Genomic DNA, 21,333 nt, shown 5'->3' on the forward strand with positions numbered 1-21,333 from the left:
GGAACTGGAAATTTTTCTGACGGAAAGAAAGATCAGACCTGCCCTCAGCAGAAGTATCACGCCATCACAGAAATTTCCCCCAATTTTTACCCAATGAAAGTAAAAGGTGAAGGTGCGGGTTGATGGGGGGCAGGGTGGGAGGGGCCGGGGCAGAACACATCCTGATAACCTCTGTGTGTACACGAAAAGAAAAAACAGAAAAAAAAACAAACATATCCTTTCAATTAAAAAAAATTCATGTACACACCATGAGATCAAGTTCCAGAGGACTAAAATAATCCTGTAGAACCAGTGGAGCATGGGGAGTTACAGAGGCGTGTCAATACCTCTTAGCATGAACATTATACTGATTAGGACAGAAGATATTCAATTCAAAGCTATTTGTCATGTTGAAGTGAAAGAGTTCAGCTGTAGACCTCGTTCTGCTCAGGCTCGATGGGGGCTGCTACAAATGGGTTACTTTGACGTTCTTTTCTAGGTCAGAGGAAGTCTCACACCAAAGACCCGTGCATCTGAAGGAAAAAAGTGCATCGCGACCACTGAAATAGGTCACGGTACAGTGAGGTTCTGTTTAAATGATCATGTTAAACTTTCCTTCAAAACCACACCAAGAATGATTTCCACATTACTTATTTCCTGCATCATGCATTTTCATACTATACTGATGTCAGAACATTATAACTCAACTCTGCTGAACTTTTGAAAAGTTCAAAAAAAAATATGCACTCCTGACCTTTATATATTGACCTTTCTTAAGATACGCAATATCTATCAATCTTGCAAACAATTTTTTTTTTTTACCTGTCCTCGCACCTATCCTTTAGTGAAAAGATGAGAAACTATTTACATTTTGTTACAACAAGACATCAAGTGACACACCCAGAGAGTTAAAGGGGGAGGCTTCAGGCAAAGTGTGAAATAAGCAATAACTGGTCCAAATTTGGTTTAAGATAAGATAAGATAAGATACACCTTTATTTGTCCCACAATGGGGAAATTTGTGCCTCACAGCAGCCAAGTGGACAGATGAATATAGAAAGAAATTTACAAAAAAGCAATAGTATGTACAAAATATAACAAAATAATAACATTAAATAAAAAGGTATATTAGTTGCACATGGAGACTAAATATAAATATTGCACAGTTGGTTATTGCACTGTAAGCTAAGCGTATAATTTTCCCTCTCCAGGTGACAGGGAGCCAGCATGCACAATACCAGGACCCTGCAACTGAAGCAACCAATAAATAAAGTCAACTGCTGTTACACTATAAGCCCACAATGTGTTTCTGATTGGGCAAATTTTTCACTGAAACTTTGCTCAGAAATAAAGAATTCGATTGCATCACTTCACCAAACTTAGTAAATTCTATTATTATGAAGCAATCATTGTTTTCACTAGCATCTTTGAGTTGAACAGACTTAAATACGTAATTTTTTAAAATCCTGACCCACACCACCTTATCAGCACCGCAGCACTTTGCCAGCTTCTTATTTGCCAATTCCCTCAGCTCGCCTCCTCACGAGCCCAGCTTGTTTGATGATTACGAAGACAACTGCCATGTTCGCCTCACTGTATTTCCCATTGTCCGACAGCACTTGAGTAAATCAAAAAACATTTTAACTTGTGCCTCATCAGGTGCTACTGGTGATGCCCAAATGCCCAGAATTCAAAATCTGCACAATCAACTTTCTAGTACTCTAGTACAGTATACTATTCAGTTTTTTGGGGGGGATAATGGTACATCAAATGTTTTATGTATATGTCAACAACTACGTGGGTTTTATAGCTGCCATTACATTTTGAATAGCATTGTTGATAAAAGTGTTGCACTGTGACTATGATAGTGACCATGGCACATTCATCTAAACTTCAGTCAAACAAGTGTCATAAAACGTCCGCCACGATCCAAATCAGTCGGGCTTTAAGAGCAACTTTAAATCAGTCAGTATGTACGAAGAAAAACAGTTTGTGATCATACTTAGGGACAATCTGTCTTTCCTGTGTTGCCTCATAATATTGTCTGTATGCAGCAATAAGGTCAACAGGATGTTGTGTTTGTTATATTTAATGTTGCTGTGTTTCCTGCTCTGCAGTCTCTCTTGAATAATGTATATTTACCACAACATAAACGCTATGAATACAATTAAAACAATTCAGCATCTACTTAGAAACTACTCGAGGATTAGCAGCATAATATACTTCAAAAATCAAAGGCTTCAATATGCAGCGATACAGTATGTCTCCTACTCTGTATTTATTTCTCGAATGCTAATGTATTAGTATTAAGGAGCATTTTGAAGTTGGTTGTGGTGTATCAAATTCTAACCATTTTATCAACAGTTGAGTGATTTAATGTATGAAAATTTCATCTCATTTCACAAACTGATCAAATCTTACGTGTGAGAAATTTGAATCCGCACTGTCACTGGCTGTTAAATAAATGTACAACGCACAAAGGACAATATTTCCCCCGGAAACATGGAGAGTCATAAAGTCATAGAACAAAACTAGAACAACATTAAGTAATCAAGTAACTGTGTCCAATAGTGTTTGCATTCAAGGAATGAACAATATTATTTCTTTCATAATCATACCATCATACCCATACACATCTGTGAATGTACTGACCTGGACACATTCAAAACACTAATCAAAACACACCACTTCCTATCAGCTTTCCACATACAATAGTCTTACATTTCTCACCTGATAGTTACTGGTTTTATTGTTTTTAATTTTTTTTTAATATGCTTGTTTTATATGTTGGTTTAATTGCTTATCTGTTTTTAATGTGATGTATGTTACTGTAAAGTGTCTTTTAGTATCTATGAAAAGCGCTATATAAATAAAATGTATTATTATTATTATTATTATTATTATTATCATACACAAGTAACACTTAGGTGTGTGATGCATTTCTTGATTCCTGTGCACTGGCCCACTGTGGAGGGGTTTTGTGTCCCTATTGTGGGTAAAAGTACGTTGCGTGTGAGTCTGCCCACTCGACCCAATTAACATTAGAATGTACTACACTACTGTTTCCATCTGGATTCTTTGCTTGGCGTGGGACTTTCCAATATCACACAGAAACTTCACTGTCAGGAGACAAACTTTATCAGTTCATCCACTTTGAGAAAACAAATCAGAATTTTTTTTGATTTACTGCTGAAGAGAAGCTGAGTGCGGATGGAAAACCATGCTGTGTGTGTCTCAGTAATGCTGCTGCTGCTGCTGCTGCTGAGTGAATGCAGGAAGTATGACCTCAATATGAATATGTTTTTTGTCAAGCGTTTTTGATTATTAAATATTTTATTTGGACTCTGCTAAAATGTTTGTGTTCTTCTTCCTTGAAGGTCCCATGAAAATTTGCTGCACACATTACAAGGAAAATCCAATCCGCTGAAATTCTACACAACCCAGGAGGTCACAAATTACTGCGACATCAAGGCAATAATATAAGAAAAAAGAAACCCATCTGGATTCACATCCATTTTTATGAGGCACATGTCTGAACTTTTCTCTGTCTCGTTAATACAGTTTCAAGACAATGCAAAACAAATGTGTATGTGCAAACCCTGACTCAGAGTGGGTGCAGCGCACCAAGGAGTCTGTGCCACATTAAGTCAACCTCTTTGTGCTACAACACCACACAACACTAAGCCAATATTCAATCTAATGTTTTCCTTTTTGTCTTTCTAATTAAAATAAAAACATCGAGCAGCATGGGACATCACGTGAAGTAATCAGCTCAAAGACGCATATGATGAATTGAATGTAATCATCATTTTTAATTTCAATGAATGAAATGTATTAATGTGTTGTTTAAAAGCAATAAATGTGCAATTTTTCATTATTAAATGACTTTGTGTGACTACCTGGTTCTGACATTTTTTTAAAGTGAATAAAGAGAACACAGAAAAATCTAAATGCAAAATGGCGGGTGTGGGGGTGAGGTGGGGGGTAAAAAAATGTACTTTATAAATAAAGTCATTATTATTATTATTATTATTATTATTATTATTATTATTATTATTATTATTACTACTACTACTACTGGTTAATAAAATCAATAAGGTGGTCAAACACCACCCAGTATAAGGATACAGTATAACAGCACCATGTCCTGCAGCCTCTGGAGTGAACTTACAGCTTAGTCAACACGTGTGAAACTGTATTTTTTAAGGGTTCATAATGTACATAATATTACATCACAATATCATGATCATAATATAATAATATCCATGCTTTTTTATCATCACAAACAAGTGACCTCCTGTATGTAATTCATTGTATGAACAGTAGGTGGCGGGAGCGACCAACCACACAGGAAGGATTCACTCACGAATGAAGCGGCCGGAAGTCCAGGCGGAAGACTTTACGTGTTGTTATTTTATTCCCCCCAATCTCAGCGGGATGATACGTTAGATGTGGTTTGGTTTGGATGTGTCACTGCTACTCAGAATGAAACCCTCTGTCGTGGGATGAAATCCCCGCGGCGCTTATTGTCCTCAAACCGTGACACGATGAAGCGATACGTTAGATTCTTCTTCCGCCGCTCTGCATGACAAGCTAACGGATGCTAACGTTGGCGGCTAGCTCTTACTGTCACTGCAACAAAATGACAGCGACCAGAGAAAAGATGCTTATAAGAGGAGCAAGGTAAGATGGAGACACATGAAAGAGAGCCACACATGAATACACAGCACATACATAGGTATGTGTACAGACGGATTTTGTATGTCCTTTTTTTGTGTGTAGTAAAATTAAAATACGAGTTTAAGGCATCATGCAACAATATGCATGTCATCAATAACATGCATGAAACATAATTATATGCAAACACTGATGAATTCAAAATAAATTGAACAACACTTTAGGTGAACAGGTTGCAATTCTTTGCTGTGCTCTTTGCACAAAGCAACACATTTGTAAAATCTCACAAATGCATAACACAACTATGATTGTTTTTAGGTGTACGGCAGGTGGGACGTGCACATGGGGTCAGTGAGGGTTGGTCACCGCTGGCTGAGGTTCACCCGATGACCAAGGAGGTGCGACCCACAAAGGGGCAGGAGCCATGAAAGGAGAGGGCAGGGTGGCGTGTGGGCAGGGCGAGGCTCTGTTCCAGGACCTGGACTTCCCCTCTGACGACACGTCCCTGTTCTCTGACAGCACCACGCCTGTCGCTCGGCTGCAGGGGAACATCACCTGGCGGCGGCCGCAGGTTTGAAACGCTGCCAAGGGGGAAATGGGAAATGCCGTAGGGAGTTCCGTCTATGTTTGTTTTTTGTCTTGGGTTAATTGTTGCCATGCTGTTGTGATTGTGTGAATCTTGCATCATCGTTCGTTCAACCAAAGAAATGCGGTGTGTGTGTGTGTGTGTGTGTGTGTGTGTGTGTGTGTGTGTGTGTGTGTGTGTGTGTGTGTGTGTGTGTGTGTGTGTGTGTTCGTGTGTGTGCGTGTGTGTGTGTGTGCTGTGATTATGAGTGCTTACAGGTTATTTTTCAGTATTTCACAAAGCAGAGCTAATCACAAAAAGAAGAAATATTCTTTAGCATTACATTTCACAATGTCTTTCATCTTGATCAATATCATCTGATAATATGAAAAAACAACATTTTTCGGAGGCCCTGGCCTCAATGTTTACAACTTCCTAACAACAACAAATTCAATTCAATGTCAGTCAGTGTCGATCCTCCTTTATTAAAATCTCTCGCCTCCAGGAAATCTGCCAGTCACCAGTTCTCTTCCCTGACAACATCAACCTGCGTCATGCTAAACAAGGCTTGTTAGGAGACTGCTGGTTCCTCTGTGCCTGCACTGTCCTGCTCAAGAACAAACATCTACTCAACAAGGTAGAGAAACAAGTACATTAGGATTTAGAGTTTAATTGGGGGGTTTTTTCAACAAACATGGGCAGCTGTCTGTGTTTTTCTGTACTGCACTGCTGTTGTGACTTAGTCCATGACTCTGTCTAGGTGTTACCCCCAGAACAGCCCCAGTGGGGTGACAGCAGGTACAGGGGCTTCTTCCGGTTACGTTTCTGGCAGCAGGGATACTGGACAGAGGTGACCATTGACGACCGCCTTCCCTGTATTCATTCAACTCTGTGCTTCTCAAGCTGCCACTCCCCCACTGGCTTTTGGGTAGCCTTGTTGGAGAAGGCCTATGCCAAGTAAGTAGCCTGTGGAATTTCCCTGTCTTTTCTAATATGAACTGTGAACTAGGACAGATATTTTTTATTGTTATTTTGGAAAGTTTCAGTGACCTTGTTGGGTATTCCCATCAGCATGTTTAATGAGGTTTGGAAATCCTGTTTCCCGTTTGTCCCATCCATCCTCTCTAGGCTTCATGGCTCATACGAGCGGCTGTGGGCAGGGCAGGTGTCTGAAGCCCTGGTGGATTTGACCGGTGGCCTAGCGGAACAATGGAGCTTGGGGGACTCTGGGTCAGAGGCGGAGCCGAGATCAGAACAGGACAGCGAACAGTTCAGGAGGAGAAGGCTTGACCTGAACCTTCTGTACCCTGTGAAAGATGACTGTGTGCTGAGCTGCTCCACTCACAGGAGCCCTGGAGGTCAGGAACACTGCTGCCTCGCACAGAGATGTGATCTTGTGATCCCTGATCCCTTCGTCACATGACCTCTTGATCTCTTTGCCTATTCCAGGCGCCAGTGAGCTGGGCCAGTACCATGCTCTGACTGTCATGGAGTGGTTGGATGTGAAGACGGTGTCTGGGAGCAAAGTGCGGCTTCTCAGGATCAGAAACCCCTGGGGAAGATGCTGCTGGGGAGGGGGCTGGATAGGGAGGTAGGCATTTTCTTCTTCTTTCTTCTACCGATGTTTTTTCTATTTAAACCTATTTTTTTCTATTTTCTTTTATCTTGTTTTTACTCTGTAGCACTTTAAGATTGCTTTTAGCAATGAAAAGTGCTCCATAAATGAAATTTATTATTATTATTATTATTATTATTATTATTATTATTATTATTATTATTATTATTATTATGTGCTTCATAAGCTGCTTTCAGACATGTACTTAGGTCCTTATATATATATATATATATATATATGTTTCTCTCCGCAGCGGTGCAGGTTGGAAGTCTGTCGACCCTCATTGTGCTTCAGATTTACAAGCCCGGGTGGCTGAGGGTGAGTTCTGGTTGGATGAGGCTGAATTCATGTCCCAGTTTGATGATGTCACAGTGGGATACCCCATCAGTGAGGAGGGACACCTAAAGAGCATCTATACTGGTAATTTTCTTATTTCATAAAAGATGTTTCCTACTGTTTCAGTCACAATTTCTTCTTGACAGCCTTCCCCCTCCACCACCCTGACAACTCTCCTCTCTGACAGGATGTCTGCTAACACACAGCCATCAACTGCCCGGCCGGTGGGTCAAAGGCCACTCAGCTGGTGGTAGCCGAAACAGCAGCAGCTACGGTACCAACCCCAAGTTTTGGCTCAAAGTGAGCGAGAGGGGAGAAGTTCTGGTGTCCCTGCTGCAGCAGAGGAAGTGGAGAAACATGGAGAAACATGCACGAACGCACCTGGAGGACACAGAGAACACAAAGCACCAGCACTACCAGGCTACTGCTCTGCACATGTGGAAGGTTTGTGCCATAATTCATGTGGAAACGAGAAACTCTGTGTTTGTGACTGTTAATTGGCTCCAGACCGTACAGAACTCCGACGCCAAGCTTTTAATAATAATCCAAGCTGTTAGCCTCCTTGCACTGGCTCCCAGTCGTGTTTACGATCTTAAAGCCCGTCATGGCCTCTCCTCGTGCTATATATCTGACCTCTGAGTCGCATATGAGCCAGTTCTTAGCCTGAGATTCTCCATCAGAAATCTTTAATCACTTCCAATCCCACTGTGGGATGAGCTGCTTGAGGAGAAACGGTCAGCAGAATCACTGATCTCTTTTGTATCTTTTCTTAAAACACAATTTTATTGACAAGATTTTCTTTAATTTTTTATTGTCAGCCCTTTTGCTGGTGACATTGTTAATGGTTTCATTTGGTCTAAGTCTATGATAATTTGTGGAATGGTTTTCTTGTTTTTAAGTTGCTGCCGTGTGTGAAGCACTTTTTACCTTACAGTATGTTTGGGAATGTGCTATAGATAAAGATTATCATTATTATTTTATTGTTGTTGTTGGTTGCGGCTTTTTGCCAGTTAAGTGCATTCTTTCTGTCCCCAGGTGGAAAAGAAGCATTTGAATCTGAGCCGCATGTTGAACAAACCTCCTTGTGCTTCTACTCACTGCCACGCCTACGAGAGAGAGGTGGTCCTCCGTGGGCAGCTGGAGCCTGGATACCACCTGCTCATCCCCAGCACCTACAAGCCCGGGGCCCAGGGCCACTTTCTCATTAGGGTCTTTTCCTCCTCCTCTATATCCCTTAGGTAAGGACCAGCTAAAAACAATAAGTTCATGAGTCCATCTTATGAAGACAGACATGTTTTTTTCAACCTTTTATTTGACATTTTGAACCTCACAGTGTCAAAAGGTTCCGCTGCCATTCACACATGTGCCTTATTGTAATTTCCTTCAGGGAAAACAACTTATTTGTGAATAAAACTTATTTGTGAATACAAATGGCAAATTTATTCTCACTGATTACTCAAGTGTATCATTAAATTGACAAAACACGATGTTGAACAACAGTTGCATTCTATAGAAAACACTGGCTATAAATATTTAGTGACACCTGCTGGCCAAATTGAAAAACACCTTTAAAGAAATGGAACAAATAAATCAAAGTTGTTCTGCTTCTCAACAGCTGAGAGCTTGCTTTAAACCATTAACCCAAACAAGTTAAGGAAGATGGATATTCCTACTGTCATGTTTCATCGCTGTCCTCCTCAGTGCCCTAAGAAGCCCAGCACCTTCACTGCCATTAACCACAGATGTTGAGTGGGAGACCAGCTACTTCTGGGGCTCGTGGGCGGAGGGAAAGACGGCCGGAGGAAGCAGGAACTTCCTGTCTCACTGGCAGAATCCCTTCTTCCCTTTTACAGTGTCAGACGACTCAGCGGTGACCCCAGGAGTTAATGTCAGGATAACCCTGCACCAGAACAGCCCTGACACTGATCTGCTCCCTATTGGCTTCCACATTTACAAGGTCAGTCAAATACCAGTGACATTTAGATACTTCTGTGGACTTTCCCCCCAGTAATTATGCTGTAATCAGTTGGATTTTAAAGCCATTTATTTACATAATAAACATCTTGCTATTTGTACTCAGATGTCAACTGTGGTCTGGATTAGAGTGTGAAAAGTAGAGTGGAGTGTTGAAATTGAAAATTTTCTGATAAATTACATTCCTATCTGTTTTCAGAGCAACTCTGGTTTAAAAGTACATTGTATCCAGCAAAATAAACACAACAAAACAGAAACACTGACAGATACTATCTTATTGTAGAACAACTTCTTTAGGTAGTTTGACTCAAGAGATGATTTTCTTACTGTTCGGGCACAAATCGCCTCTGATTATTGTTTTTGTTAATTTGTTTGAAAGCACCAGTGTAAATTTGCTGCTGTGACCGTAACAATCAATGTTTTCCTGTAGTCCTAAGCACAACTTGACACAACTCAAGATAAGACATAACTAAACACAATAAAGTATCTGAGAATACCAGATTCAGTCTCAGATTTAGAATTGTGTTACCAAGTAGGTTTTCACACACAAGGAATTTGCTTTGGTGTTTTGGTGCATAACAAAACAAATACAAAATGAAGTACTGTATGTACAAGGAGAAGAGCAGTAATGAAAAACTATACAATAAAATGAAATATGTAAAAATATGTATAGTATATATGTATATATACTTGGTCTGGATGATTTTAAGTAAATTATACAGTAGAAGGGCCACCATCTTGTATATTATTCTTGTTATAGTGTAGTATATAATGATAATTGAATGACGAGTGGAAGCTGCCATTATAATTCCTACAAGAGTGTCTGTTTTTGACTCTATCCAGGTCGTAGAAGGGGAATGTGCACAGACGATCCCCAGGGACGAGGATCCCGCGGCCAGTTGCGTCCCCCACTGTTACACACAGGATGTCAGTCTGGCCTGCAGCCTTCCTCCTGGAGCTTACGCCATATTACCGTCTACTTATGAGCCCGACTGCTCGGCAGACTTCTCCCTCAGCCTGGCTCGCAGAATACACAGGTTAGGTGACTACATGGGTAATAGCAGCATCTGCAGGTGTCATTGTCATATCGCTGTCTGTAGGAGGTAATGATGGATGAACTTGTCTTTCAGGAAGGTGGTGAAAAGTCAGGAGAGGCTGGGAAGAGCCATTCAAGAGGTGTGTATGATGTAGTGCATGATGACGACAAAATGAATTGGCAGCAATTTTTCACAACTGATTGTTGTTATTTTCACAATTATCACAAGATAAGGCTTAATTGGTCCAAGGGGATAGTTATTACTTTCAATATTTTTAACAAGGTGATACAAAACAAAGACCTAGACACAATGAAAATACAAAAAACAAACAAACAATACAGCAGGGGTTTGATTTAATTCGAGATTGATTGCTTAACTCATATATGAAGTAGCTTCTCAAAAATTAAGTTTTATAATCATTGTAATATTGATTGAATATTTTGGAGTTTTGGATTGTTGACAACCTTAACAACTTGAAGGTTTGCCCTCAGGGGAGTCATGATTGACATTCACAGTTCTTCGAAACTTCTGATCAAAACAATTATCTGCCGTGATAGTATTTGTTACCTGCAGCCTTGGTGTTGTTAGATTATGATCAAGAAACCTTTTCTGTCACCTCTCTGCTCACAATGTGTTTTTCAACAATAGAAATATTTATTTTAACCTTTTGTTTTTATTAACTTTATGGAAAGTTGACATTCAGATGAGGGTCACAGGGGAAGCAATGTGAGAGCTTATCCTGTGTCAATGCTAACTCAGTGTGTCACATTGGATCTGTACATTGCTTACGTCCATATTTTTAAGGCTATGATAGTGGTTAGAAGAGGGCAACACTCAATAATCCCTCTGTCTTGCTTTGTTCCTCTCTGGGCGGCAGGTCTCTCACATCTCTGTGATGCAAAGCTAGTTCTCTGGGACTGGGGCTGCTCATCTGATGTCGGCTCACGTCCCTGTGCCTCTTGGCCCACGATGAAAGAACCAGTTCTCTTATCCAACCTCACCATGCAGTGTGTGTGTGTGTGTATGTGTCTGTCTGTGTGTGTGTGGCTGAGAAGGCAGAAAGATGGAAAGAGTTAGTGGGAATGTGTGTGTCGGGAATCGTAGAAACCCCTTTATCCTGAACCGCTGAGGCTCAGGGCTGATGGGCAGCCACACACTCATCGGCGATTAGGACATCAGAGGTTGTCGGTGGGCTGGGCTGCTAATGAACTATGACGGGACTGGCTGGTGTAAACAAACAGCAGCCATTGAAGAGGGCCGCCACTGCTCTTGCTCATTCACTCACTGGTGCGCCTGCCGGCCCGGAACAAAGGACCCTCTCATGAAGGTCCTCACAGAGGCACAAGGGGGCAAGGGGTGAGGGGATGGTCTCCACCAGCAGAGCCAACCAAACCACACCACACCATACCGTGCCATACCATACCAGACCTTTTCTCCCATCCCTCATCCCCCACACAATCTGCTCCTTTACTGTAGCTAACTTGCATCGTTTACCTCTGGACAAAGACACGAGGGTTTCTCAATCCCTCAACCGCGAACCCGCTCACCTCCCTGGGCATCACTTGAGTCAGGCTGGACCTAAAGAAGTCCACTTTGTTCCTGACTCTCTCCTCAGCCCCTCTCCTCCCTTGTCACCCCCTAGACTCGGTCCACAGCTCCGCTTGGACCTGAACACAGCCGCTGTTTGAAGTGGCCGCAGGCACAGATGGGAAGAAGGGGACGGATGGATGGGATGAAACAAGGGATGCGGCACATCAGAGGAAGACGGTTCATATGAAGAGGCGGCCGCCGCCGGCGGCCCCGTTTTTGTGTTTAGACTGCGACTGTGTGGTGCAGTGTGTCTGCCGGCTCGTACCCATGTCTGTGTGTGCAGAAAGTCACAGGCTCTCTGTCTGTTCACTGGAGTTGACAGAGTGTTTCTGTGCTGTGGTATTTATTCGGGAGTGTGCTTGTATGAGATGTGATGAATAAATTTGCTGGTTATGAATCCAGCCATTTTTGATTCGGTGTTTGGCTCTTTGCATCCTACATGTTTCCAGTGAGTGTGACACGGTTGCTGACAGACTGAAGCCGGGTGTCGGTCAAGCCCCCTCGGCTCTCCTCCACGCGCATCACCGCGACCAGCACATGGCGTGCGCGTACACCGGCGTCTGACATGCGCGCCGCCGTTCCTGCGGAATTCAGGAGGCTGTGGTCGGACTCCGAGAGGCTCCCACCGAGAAGATAATGAACAACAAATTTGACGCGTGAGTACTTCGAAAGTTTCCGTGGAACATCGTCCCGCTCCGCGTCGCCGCCGCGTGTGCACCGGGGAGCCGAATGCTAACGGGAGCCGCCGGCGCTGCCTGCGTGTGAAATAGAAAGAGGTGTGTCAGGTATATCGCATGGTCCGTGTTCGCTCATGAACCCCACCGTGACAGCGAGGCGCGCGCGCACACACACGCACACGCACACACACGCACACGCACACACACACACACACACACACACACTGGCTGTCGCAGTTGAAACGCATTGAAGTAACGACAGCGGGTGGACAGTGTGTTGAAGGGAGGAAATGTGCCGCGTCGCTAGCCGTAGCTTCGCCTGGCGGAAGGCGGACAGGCCGCGAGTCCTCGGCGTGGTAGTCGTGGCAGAGGCCGGGGAAGGTGCGCGCAGCCTCGGCTCACAACTGGACTCCCGCGGTCCCTGAGGCACGGGCAGGCAGCTGACAGGGTGTCGTGGGGCCCGGGGGTCCGGGCAGTGCAGGTGTGCGGCAGCTTCACTCACTTCACTTAGTTTATTTGTTGCACAGTAGCCAAACTATAGGAAGGTAATACCCAGTGTTAGTTTCTTATATTGTGTCTACCCCATTTATATTAGGGTTCATTAGTCATTACAAATACCCATCACCATAACACAGTAAAGCTCATAAGAGTTTAATAGAGTTGGCCTATCACCTCGGCAACACGGTCAACAAAAGCTGAAGTCTTGATCTGTTGCACGGCTGCTCTATTCGACTGTAACAGTTTAAGCAAAGGTGTACCTAATAAACTGGCAACGCAGTGCAAGTCCCCCATTATTTTAGTTTTTCCTCCCTGCGTGTCGTCCGTGAAATCCAGTCTGAAAGACGATGACAGCGGAGACCACGACCAGGACCAGGGCTCACCGAAAGACGGTGAGAAGGAAAAAAGCGAGGACGAGGACAGGGAACAGAACGCCTCCAGGAGGAAGGTGAGCCAGTCAAAGAAAGACTTGCACACTCTTAAGTAAGTTGTGTGTCTTAGTCACCTTCCCCTCCTCATGTGCAGATGGTGGTGCCAGGGCCAGGAGAGCACCCTCTTCAATACAACTACACCTTCTGGTACTCCAGACGAACCCCAGGCAGACCAGCCAGCACCCAGAGCTACGAGCAGAACATCAAACAGATCGGCAGCTTCGCCTCGGTAGGTTTCTCCCGGTGACCTCTTAAGAGAGAGCGTACAGTAGATAGGGCGGAGAGCCTGTTGACTTTGGTTTGTCACTCAAGGCAGACACAGCCCCACATTCTCAATGCAAACTTCTACAGAGCCATTCTCCCACCGTTATCAAGGTAATTATTTCTTTTCCTTTCTTAGGTGGAACAGTTCTGGCGCTTCTATAGTCACATGATCCGACCGGGGGATCTGACAGGACACAGTGACTTCCACCTCTTCAAGGAGGGTATCAAACCCATGTGGGAGGTGAGTACACATTTGCTGATATTCTTGGACTTGCCGAGATCTTGTACACTAAAATAATGTTTCAGTCCGAAACCGTGCTCGTCTTGTGTGTAGGACGATGCCAATAAGATGGGTGGTAAGTGGATCATCCGTCTGAGGAAAGGCCTAGCGTCTCGCTGCTGGGAGAACCTGATCCTGGCCATGCTGGGGGAACAGTTCATGGTGGGAGAGGAAATCTGTGGCGCCGTGGTGTCAGTGCGCTTCCAGGTAAACACGCCAAACTGACACTGTTGCATGTAACCCTGCACTGCGGCACTCCCAACATACTTAATCATGCCCCGTCTTCGTGCTTCTTTCACTCAGGAGGACATCATTTCCATCTGGAACAAAACGGCCAGTGACCAGTCGACCACCGCTCGCATCAGAGACACCCTGCGCCGAGTCCTCAACCTGCCCCCCAACACCATCATGGAGTACAAGACGCACACAGACAGCATCAAGTATGTATGTCTAATCGTTTTACTATTTCCTCTCATCCTCTCTCTCACATATGCATGCATGCTCACAAGACAACAAAAATTCATATCTCATGAATGACACTTTATAACTCTTACGTTTCATTGTTGCTTTAAAGAGCAGAATTCTCTAAAACTGATAATGTTTCTCACAACTTTGACAGATCAGATGTGGTTTTTGATGACCGTTTAATCAATTCATTTTTTAATCAAAACAATTTTGCCTCCCAGGATCCTCAGCTTCTTAAATCTTAAGATTTGCTGCTCCTCTATGTTTTATATAATTTTATTGTTTGTGGGGGAAATAATCAACATTATTAACAGTTAGGATGATATTTGTTAGCTGCAGGACAAATTTTACCGCATTACTTTCCTTGGTCATAATAATTTAGTAATTAAATGCTTCTATAACAAAATTCACAGCTATTGCAAAAAAAATTTAAAAAACACAGGCAAACTCTGTTTCTCAATTTTTTCACCGTCAGATTTGTGTGTAAATGTTATTTGTACAAAGTAAATTATAACCATGTTTGCCAATTCTATAATGTTTCATGTACTTTTGCAGTAAATTGATGCTCTCTCACTTAAAAATTAGCATAAATATCATTTCATTATTATGAATGATGATGTGCTGCATCCCCCCTTTGCAGAGCATGGGAAGACTTCCATGGTCTGGTGAATCCTAGCAGCGGACGTTAGGCCCTCACACAGAACCTCTGCAAGGGTAAGAAATGTCGCTGCATTAATGATGAGTCCAAGAAATAGTTTTTTCTCTGATGTGCTTTGTCTCATGCTGATGTTGTTTGTCTGTTTGTTTGGTTTTGTAGGTGTGAGGATACTTGATTTGTTGGGGAATGGCGAGTCCAGGGAAGGATTCCGCTGCGTGGATTGGCACTTTGTAATTCGAAAGACAGAATTAAAGTCAGGAACAGGGGCGGGGAGATGATTCCTTCTTTCGTGCCGAATTTGAAATGGAACAGAAAAGCCTTTCAAGTGGACAGTGAACTAAGTCGAAAGGAGAAATATGCGTTATTTTTAATCAACCAGAGGAGAACAATGCCTCCATTTTTTATGTTTTGTAATGCAACTTGTAACATCTGTTAACCTGCCACCAGAGGGGGGCATGTGACTGGTGTTTGTCATTAGCTGTTAACAAAGTGTACTTGAGAAAATACAACAGAACCAACGAGGAAACCAATCTGTTATAATGCTAGATCGGATTTTATTGCTTTACATCACATCACACTTCCTGCTGTTTTAAATAAGTCTGTGCTCATCTGTATTATTGGGACTCAAACAGGGTTGCCAGTAAACGACATTTTATTACAGTGCTGTATTTTAACTACAATTCCTCTGGTCACTTCGAACTAAAATGATTTACTGATTGCTATTGTTGTGTATGATATATTTGTAAATACACTCCACTTCAAAGATCACTTAATTGAATCAATGATGATTCTCCGTCTTTGACCTGGAGGTCGAATCCCAAAGGATGAGGACCATCCTGTGTTGGGCAGAAGGTTGTGTGGGCGGCATCTTAAAATTGGACTGCCAAGCTGCCTCGATCACTGTGCCTGGCCTCGAGCCCGACCTGATCCAGGAGTCCCTCTTGTTTGTTTCGTCTTCACCCCGCCTTTAAATAATCCAAGGGTTGGGGCTCTGCTTTAATGTCCTCAGCAAAGGTGTATTAGGTTTCGCTGACCTTTCTCTCCTTTTTAATTTTTTAGCAAAATAAACAAAACTGGGCCCAGGGTCAGGGTCTGTTACATTTGGTTCCTCTGGAGCATTTTCAACATTGTACCATGTTCAGACAGCGTCTATAGTTTGTTCAAAAACTGTAATGCTGCCTATGTTTGGTTGTGCGATGATGGGTGTGTGCGTGCGCGCGTGTCAAAAGTGACGAAACTATGTTGGATGTACACCTGATGGTTTCAAGCAATAAATGTCAAATATGCATCTGCTGCTAAAAACTGGTTCATTGTCACTTTCCTTTCAAAAATCAGATCCTTGGTTCACAGGCCCCAGACTCTTTTGTGAAACCTGGCTGGTGAAGTGCCTCAGTAGTTTACATCAATGCTACTAATTGTTGTCCTTTTTTTTTTGCTGATCAGCTCATCTCAAAGAACATGTGATTCTGTGGAGAAATTATAATAACAAATGAGTAGATCTGCGAGTGAATTTAAATCGTGGGTGAGATATGAGTACATTTAGTGAAGTGCTACACATGAGGACACAAATTTCAGTGCATCTCAGGCAGATATGCACTTCTTGCTCCACTACATTTATTTGACAAATATTGCTGCTAGTTGCATTATGGATAAAATTTTACTACTACAATTAGTTCCACCTGGATCATCCACAACAGTTACAAGTCAAGGCATTAATGAAAAGAATTATCTAAAGTATCAAGTGATGTGACAATTTAAATTCAAATGCTTACCAACAGGAAAGTGGTTGCTAGCAGCAGTAGTTTAATGTGGGATTCCATACCCGGTGGCACTGGAAGAGTGACATAAATAGCACAATTATTAAATGGAAATATGAAAAGGGTATACAGTAAACGGCTGCTGGTACCACAAACGGTCAAATTGCTAGAATTTGAAATACATGACGACAGTGTGTTGACAGAGTTCTGACAGGAAAGCTGATGATTCCCATAAATTGCGAAGAAAATATTGAGAAAGATTTGTGAAAAGAAAACTTCCTGCCATGCTCTTGATTATGTTAAGTAAAATTGTACATGATATAAAAAGAACCACAGTGGGAACCACTTGAATAAAATTGACTCTGGTAGAACTCACCATCCAAACCAAAATATTCATGGTCCATGTTACGTTCGTCATTGAAGCCAGGCCATTTCTTCCATATTGTGCCAATTTTCTCACCAATGTTTGAGACAATCTGGTATATGATCAAGAGCCAGAAATGCAGAATGTCAGACACTCTTACATTTTTTTTTTTGTAGCTTTGGCTATCTTAAATATTACTACCTGAAATCGCTGGCTGGATAAACAGCGAGACGGGCAGCAGGAGCCCTGCACACTGACGGTAGTCGCTCCTTCTGAATCACACACTTCCAGGAGAGGGGTGAACATGCTCCACCTGGAAACACGGGCAGACAACACACAACAGCCTCACACACACTTCCTTGCATAACCATGCAACAAGCAACCTGGCAGATGCACTGGCCAGTACTTCACACAGTGGCGCAGCTCGGCCTTGATGCTCGGTTGATCACATTTTCAGCTGTCATGACTCTGCAGCACCAAAACCTTTGTTTGCCTGGTGTCGGCAGAGTTCACATTGGGCCATGCTTTATTCTAGTGCAACTGAGGGAATATTTATACCAAGTAGATGTTTGGTTGCTGAAACCTCTGCCAGGTCAGTCTTAATTGGACACAACTTCACAGGGTGTTGCTTCTGGAAAACGCTAAATTCGACCCACAAAGGCACCCCCATGCAGCCAACCCTGGAGTCAGACTCAGGCCAGATGGAGTATTTTGGTATGGCTGCGGGACACAGGTTCCTGCCGTTGCTCCCAGCCACCATTCACATTAAGGAGGATGGCGCATTCCTTCCTTCCCAGTCCAGCGCAGCTCTGTTGCCGTGTCTCCATGCAGACAGCTGTTTTTGTGCATTAACTCGCCCCAGCTTTAGACTACACACCGGCTGTGGAACAGTAAAGGCTCTCATTGCTATTTACAGACAGGCCTGGGCAGCCACGGTGGTTCTGGGTGGCCTGAGGCTGGGAGCCACATGGAAAAAGGCTCACATTACGATTGTTCAGTCTGAGAATGTAAAGTATTAAGATGGCTGGTAGAATATTCCTATAGCAGGAGGTGCAGAGGTTAATTCACCAAAATGATAAAAGTAATGATAAAAGACATGAAAATAATATTAAAAAAAATGTGTGTCCCCTTAGACTGGATGACCCGCAGGGGATGCTGTAGGTTTTTTGTTGGTTTATTTGGTTAGAGTGTGGATGAGTGAGTGAGTATCAGACAGATAGGTATGTTTGAAATTAAACTTTATTTGGATTTTCCTCCTGTTTAATAATTGAGCAGATCCTTTGACTGAGGGCATACACTGTATTGAAGCCAGCGGTACATTCTCATCTCGTTGAAAATATTTTCTATTAGGAGTACATGATAGGAAAAGTGTGTTGTAATTGCATTTTCAGGTCAAACTCCAGGTGTGGAAGAAATACACACATTTTATGAGGCTTATTAATATTGCAGAATAAAAATTCAAGTAAAAACCAGGCGCTACTGACGGAGAAGTACAGAAGCAATAGCAGGTAAATGCACTTTAAGTAGGAAAAGAGCATATGTTTTTCAAAATATTAATGCTTTGAATTTTTTTTATTATTTTACTATTATGTTTGTGTGTGTGTGTGTGTGTGTGTGTGTGTGTGTGTATGTGTAATGCACTTTTTATTTTGATTAATTCATGCGCAGGTAGCTTTAGAATATTGTAACTAATGAAGTTTAATTCTTCCACCGATGAGTATGTACCATATTTTATTACTGGATCATGTGCTTTATCTGTAAAATTTCCATATTTCCGTCTGAAGTCCAGTGGCACAGAATTACACAGTAGCAGGAAATAGAAATACTCAATAAAACAGGAGCCTCTCCAAATCATATTCAAGCACAGTCCTTGAAAAAATGTTCTCTCCACCAAAGACGATGATTTTCCTACCTCTGGCTCACAGTGCCAATGAGATGTTTTTGAGGGGTGTAGACCCTCATCTCCATCAGGCAGCAGCCGAGGCAGCAGGCGTCCGCCCTGAGGGGCCTTTCAAAACAAAAGACCTGGCGGCCCTGACAGTCGAAGCCCTTCAGTGTGCAGGCCCGGGCCGGACCACAACACTGGAGACACACACATGAGCTCTCTGACAGGAGGGCGAAACCAAGAAGAGACAACATCACCATCATCCACTCTCTCTTAATGTGAAACGCAGGTGAGATGAACGTTCTCAGTTGAGACTCTCAGAGCTGAACGTGCACCTGTACCTTCCACGGCCACAAACAACTGTGGCCGGCTGCCCTCTGTGGTGATGCTGTAGATCCTCCTGGGGACACACTGTGGACCTGCAGTAACAGAGCATTGTTCCCTTCAGGTGGAAAAATGATGCCTTTCAACACACACACAAATCCACCCTTTTTTCCCCCTAACCTTGTAGCTCAGGCCTAGCGCTAATATGAATCTGACTGACTGTTTCCAGCACAGACATGAAGTTTGATCCTTCGTGGTTCTGCTCCTCCATCACTGGCCCGCTCCCTCTCGCTGACGGCTGCATGCAGCCGTTCTCCGTCTTCCTCTCAGGAGCCCGAACTGAAAGCTGCTCGTCAGGATCCCAGTCAGGAGCCGTTCGGTGGTGTCCGGGTCCGTGTGAGTGAGTCTGGCACTCACATGGCCCGCAGCGGTTCTGGAAAGCCCTGAAGATCATGTGGATGTGCTTCTCTCGCTCCAGTCCACCAAAAGGAAGAGGCTGGTTGGTCACAGCTGACATGGGACGGAACTGAAAATATATAGTACGTGGAAGTCGCGACATCAAAACTTGTAAGTTTCTTCAAAAGGATAATGTCAGTGTTCAGCCTTAGCTGAGTAAATCAGAGAATGATACTTTATTCAGTGTGTTTTAGACTTCAGTCAGACATCTCTTGTTTGGAGTTAGATGTCAGAGTGTGTGTGATGCAACTACCTAAGATATTCAAGGCCACAAAAAAATTCCAAATTGATGGTCTTTAAATTGCTCCCATGGAGTCCAATTGTTTCCAGTTTATCCACAGTTTATTTCAGAATCATTACATTTACATATTATATAAGAAAATCATCTAATCTGGATTGTGGGAGCTGGTGAACTAAATGAATGGTTCCCAAACTTTTTTTGTGTGTGTGACGCTTAAATAAAAAGTGTTATAAGTTGCAAGCAGTTGAGTCAAAGGGCGATTTTCCTTGAAAGTGAAAAGCCTGAACTTTATTTGTGAATGGAAAAAACGAGAATCATTTATTATGGGTTCCCAACTGCAAATTGACAGTTTAAAAAAAAAAATAGTTTATTCACTATTTTGAGTTTAAACACATAAGTAGCTTTTGTTGAGGAAATCCTTAAAAAGGAAAATTATTTCTTTTCTCTAAGAAAGGAAGTTTTACCTTTTTTTTAAAAAAAATTGGAGTTCCCTCCAGTAAGAAGGGATAAAGATGACTGTGGCTCAGACAGTTCCCTGGCAGCAATATAAACAATCAGCTCTCTAGACAAAGTGACTTGGCCACAGCAGCCGAACTGAGCTTCTTTTTCATTCACATCACACACTCACTGTCCTGTCGCAAAGTTTGGACTCGTTCTGCCGCCGACACTGTGTATTCCTCCACAACGACGCTATGAAGTCAGTGACGGCTAAAGTACAGCAGGTGACCAAAAGGCCGACAGCATTGTATCTTCATCACATATGACACAACGCAGCATAAAGACAGGAAACACACACACACGCATTTAAAGTATTTTGCTTACCATCTGCGTCGTCAACCTCCAGACTCTGATCATCTAACTGTGAGAGGAACAAGAGATCAGGCCGATGCTCATGAGTCCTCAGGATCAGGAGGGGTTAAGCACCACCCTCTCCACCACCTCAGTGTGTGTGTATGTGTGTGTGTGTGTGTGTGTGTGAATATTCACATAGTAATGTTTGTCTTTGTGTGTTTGTGTGTCTGGAGATCTCACTCCCGCTCTTGTCCCCCAGCTCTGTCTTTTCCCCCCCAACTCAGTTTCCATCCCAACTAGCCGGATCTTCCTTTTGTTGGGCTAGAAAGGCCCCACTCAGCCATGTAATTAAAATCCTGCTTCCAGAGGTGGGGGGCCACACAATGGGTCTGTGTTTTGTTTTGTTTTTTTGGGGGGGGCGCAACCCGGGTGTGTGTGAAAACACAGGATTGACACATTTCTGAGAAAG

General features: G+C 43.0%; 3 protein-coding genes across 6 annotated transcripts; 2 read left to right on the top strand and 1 right to left on the bottom strand.

Moving 5' to 3' along the window:
- Positions 1-4,342: 4,342 nt before the first annotated feature.
- Positions 4,343-12,184, top strand: capn10 (calpain 10). Its single transcript, XM_035634353.2, has 13 exons — positions 4,343-4,661; positions 4,974-5,226; positions 5,726-5,857; positions 5,981-6,177; positions 6,349-6,578; positions 6,670-6,811; positions 7,089-7,255; positions 7,359-7,615; positions 8,207-8,409; positions 8,873-9,128; positions 9,989-10,182; positions 10,276-10,321; positions 11,060-12,184. The coding sequence occupies exons 2-13, from the start codon at positions 5,080-5,082 to the stop codon at positions 11,087-11,089; spliced, it is 2,001 nt and encodes a 666-aa protein (XP_035490246.2). The 5' UTR covers positions 4,343-4,661; positions 4,974-5,079; the 3' UTR covers positions 11,090-12,184.
- An 86-nt stretch (positions 12,185-12,270) lies between these two features.
- Positions 12,271-16,347, top strand: eif4e2 (eukaryotic translation initiation factor 4E family member 2). Of its 4 annotated transcripts, none has more exons than XM_035634358.1 (8): positions 12,271-12,428; positions 13,284-13,395; positions 13,473-13,607; positions 13,779-13,883; positions 13,977-14,129; positions 14,226-14,366; positions 15,028-15,101; positions 15,205-16,347. In XM_035634358.1, the coding sequence occupies exons 1-7, from the start codon at positions 12,409-12,411 to the stop codon at positions 15,061-15,063; spliced, it is 702 nt and encodes a 233-aa protein (XP_035490251.1). In that variant the 5' UTR covers positions 12,271-12,408; the 3' UTR covers positions 15,064-15,101; positions 15,205-16,347. The 4 variants fall into 4 exon arrangements, with proteins under 4 accessions (XP_035490251.1, XP_035490250.1, XP_035490252.1 ...); XM_035634357.1 differs by having other exon boundaries at positions 14,226-14,362; XM_035634359.1 differs by lacking the exon at positions 12,271-12,428 and adding an exon at positions 12,429-12,548 and having other exon boundaries at positions 14,226-14,362.
- Positions 16,341-19,892, bottom strand: LOC118310948 (phospholipid scramblase family member 5). Its single transcript, XM_035634356.2, has 7 exons — positions 19,556-19,892; positions 19,393-19,470; positions 19,079-19,271; positions 17,368-17,479; positions 17,179-17,278; positions 16,818-16,876; positions 16,341-16,511 (listed from the first exon to the last, which is right to left on the bottom strand). Exons 1-7 carry the CDS (start codon positions 19,890-19,892, stop codon positions 16,485-16,487), a joined length of 906 nt encoding a protein of 301 aa, XP_035490249.2. The 3' UTR covers positions 16,341-16,484.
- Between the last annotated feature and the right edge of the window lie 1,441 nt (positions 19,893-21,333).

This window comes from Scophthalmus maximus, chromosome 5, assembly GCF_022379125.1.
Source record: "Scophthalmus maximus strain ysfricsl-2021 chromosome 5, ASM2237912v1, whole genome shotgun sequence".
In the NCBI taxonomy this organism is placed as follows: domain Eukaryota; kingdom Metazoa; phylum Chordata; class Actinopteri; order Pleuronectiformes; family Scophthalmidae; genus Scophthalmus; species Scophthalmus maximus.

Bases quoted from the DNA above. Each gene is read 5' to 3' on its own strand.
- LOC118310948 (XM_035634356.2), bottom strand. From the start codon at position 19,892: ATGTCAGCTGTGACCAACCAGCCTCTTCCTTTTGGTGGACTGGAGCGA. The intron at 17,279-17,367 runs GTAGTAATATTT...ATCATATACCAG, and splicing joins TATCCAGCCAGCGATTTCAG to ATTGTCTCAAACATTGGTGA. The intron at 16,877-17,178 runs GTGAGTTCTACC...TCACTCTTCCAG, and splicing joins TGAATATTTTGGTTTGGATG to TGCCACCGGGTATGGAATCC.
- eif4e2 (XM_035634357.1), top strand. From the start codon at position 12,409: ATGAACAACAAATTTGACGC. The intron at 13,396-13,472 runs GTGAGCCAGTCA...CCTCATGTGCAG, and splicing joins AGAACGCCTCCAGGAGGAAG to ATGGTGGTGCCAGGGCCAGG. The intron at 14,363-15,027 runs GTATGTATGTCT...CCCCCTTTGCAG, and splicing joins ACGCACACAGACAGCATCAA to AGCATGGGAAGACTTCCATG.
- capn10 (XM_035634353.2), top strand. From the start codon at position 5,080: ATGAAAGGAGAGGGCAGGGTGGCGTGTGGGCAGGGCGAGGCTCTGTTC. The intron at 6,178-6,348 runs GTAAGTAGCCTG...CATCCTCTCTAG, and splicing joins TTGGAGAAGGCCTATGCCAA to GCTTCATGGCTCATACGAGC. The intron at 10,322-11,059 runs GTGTGTATGATG...TCTGGGCGGCAG, and splicing joins TGGGAAGAGCCATTCAAGAG to GTCTCTCACATCTCTGTGAT.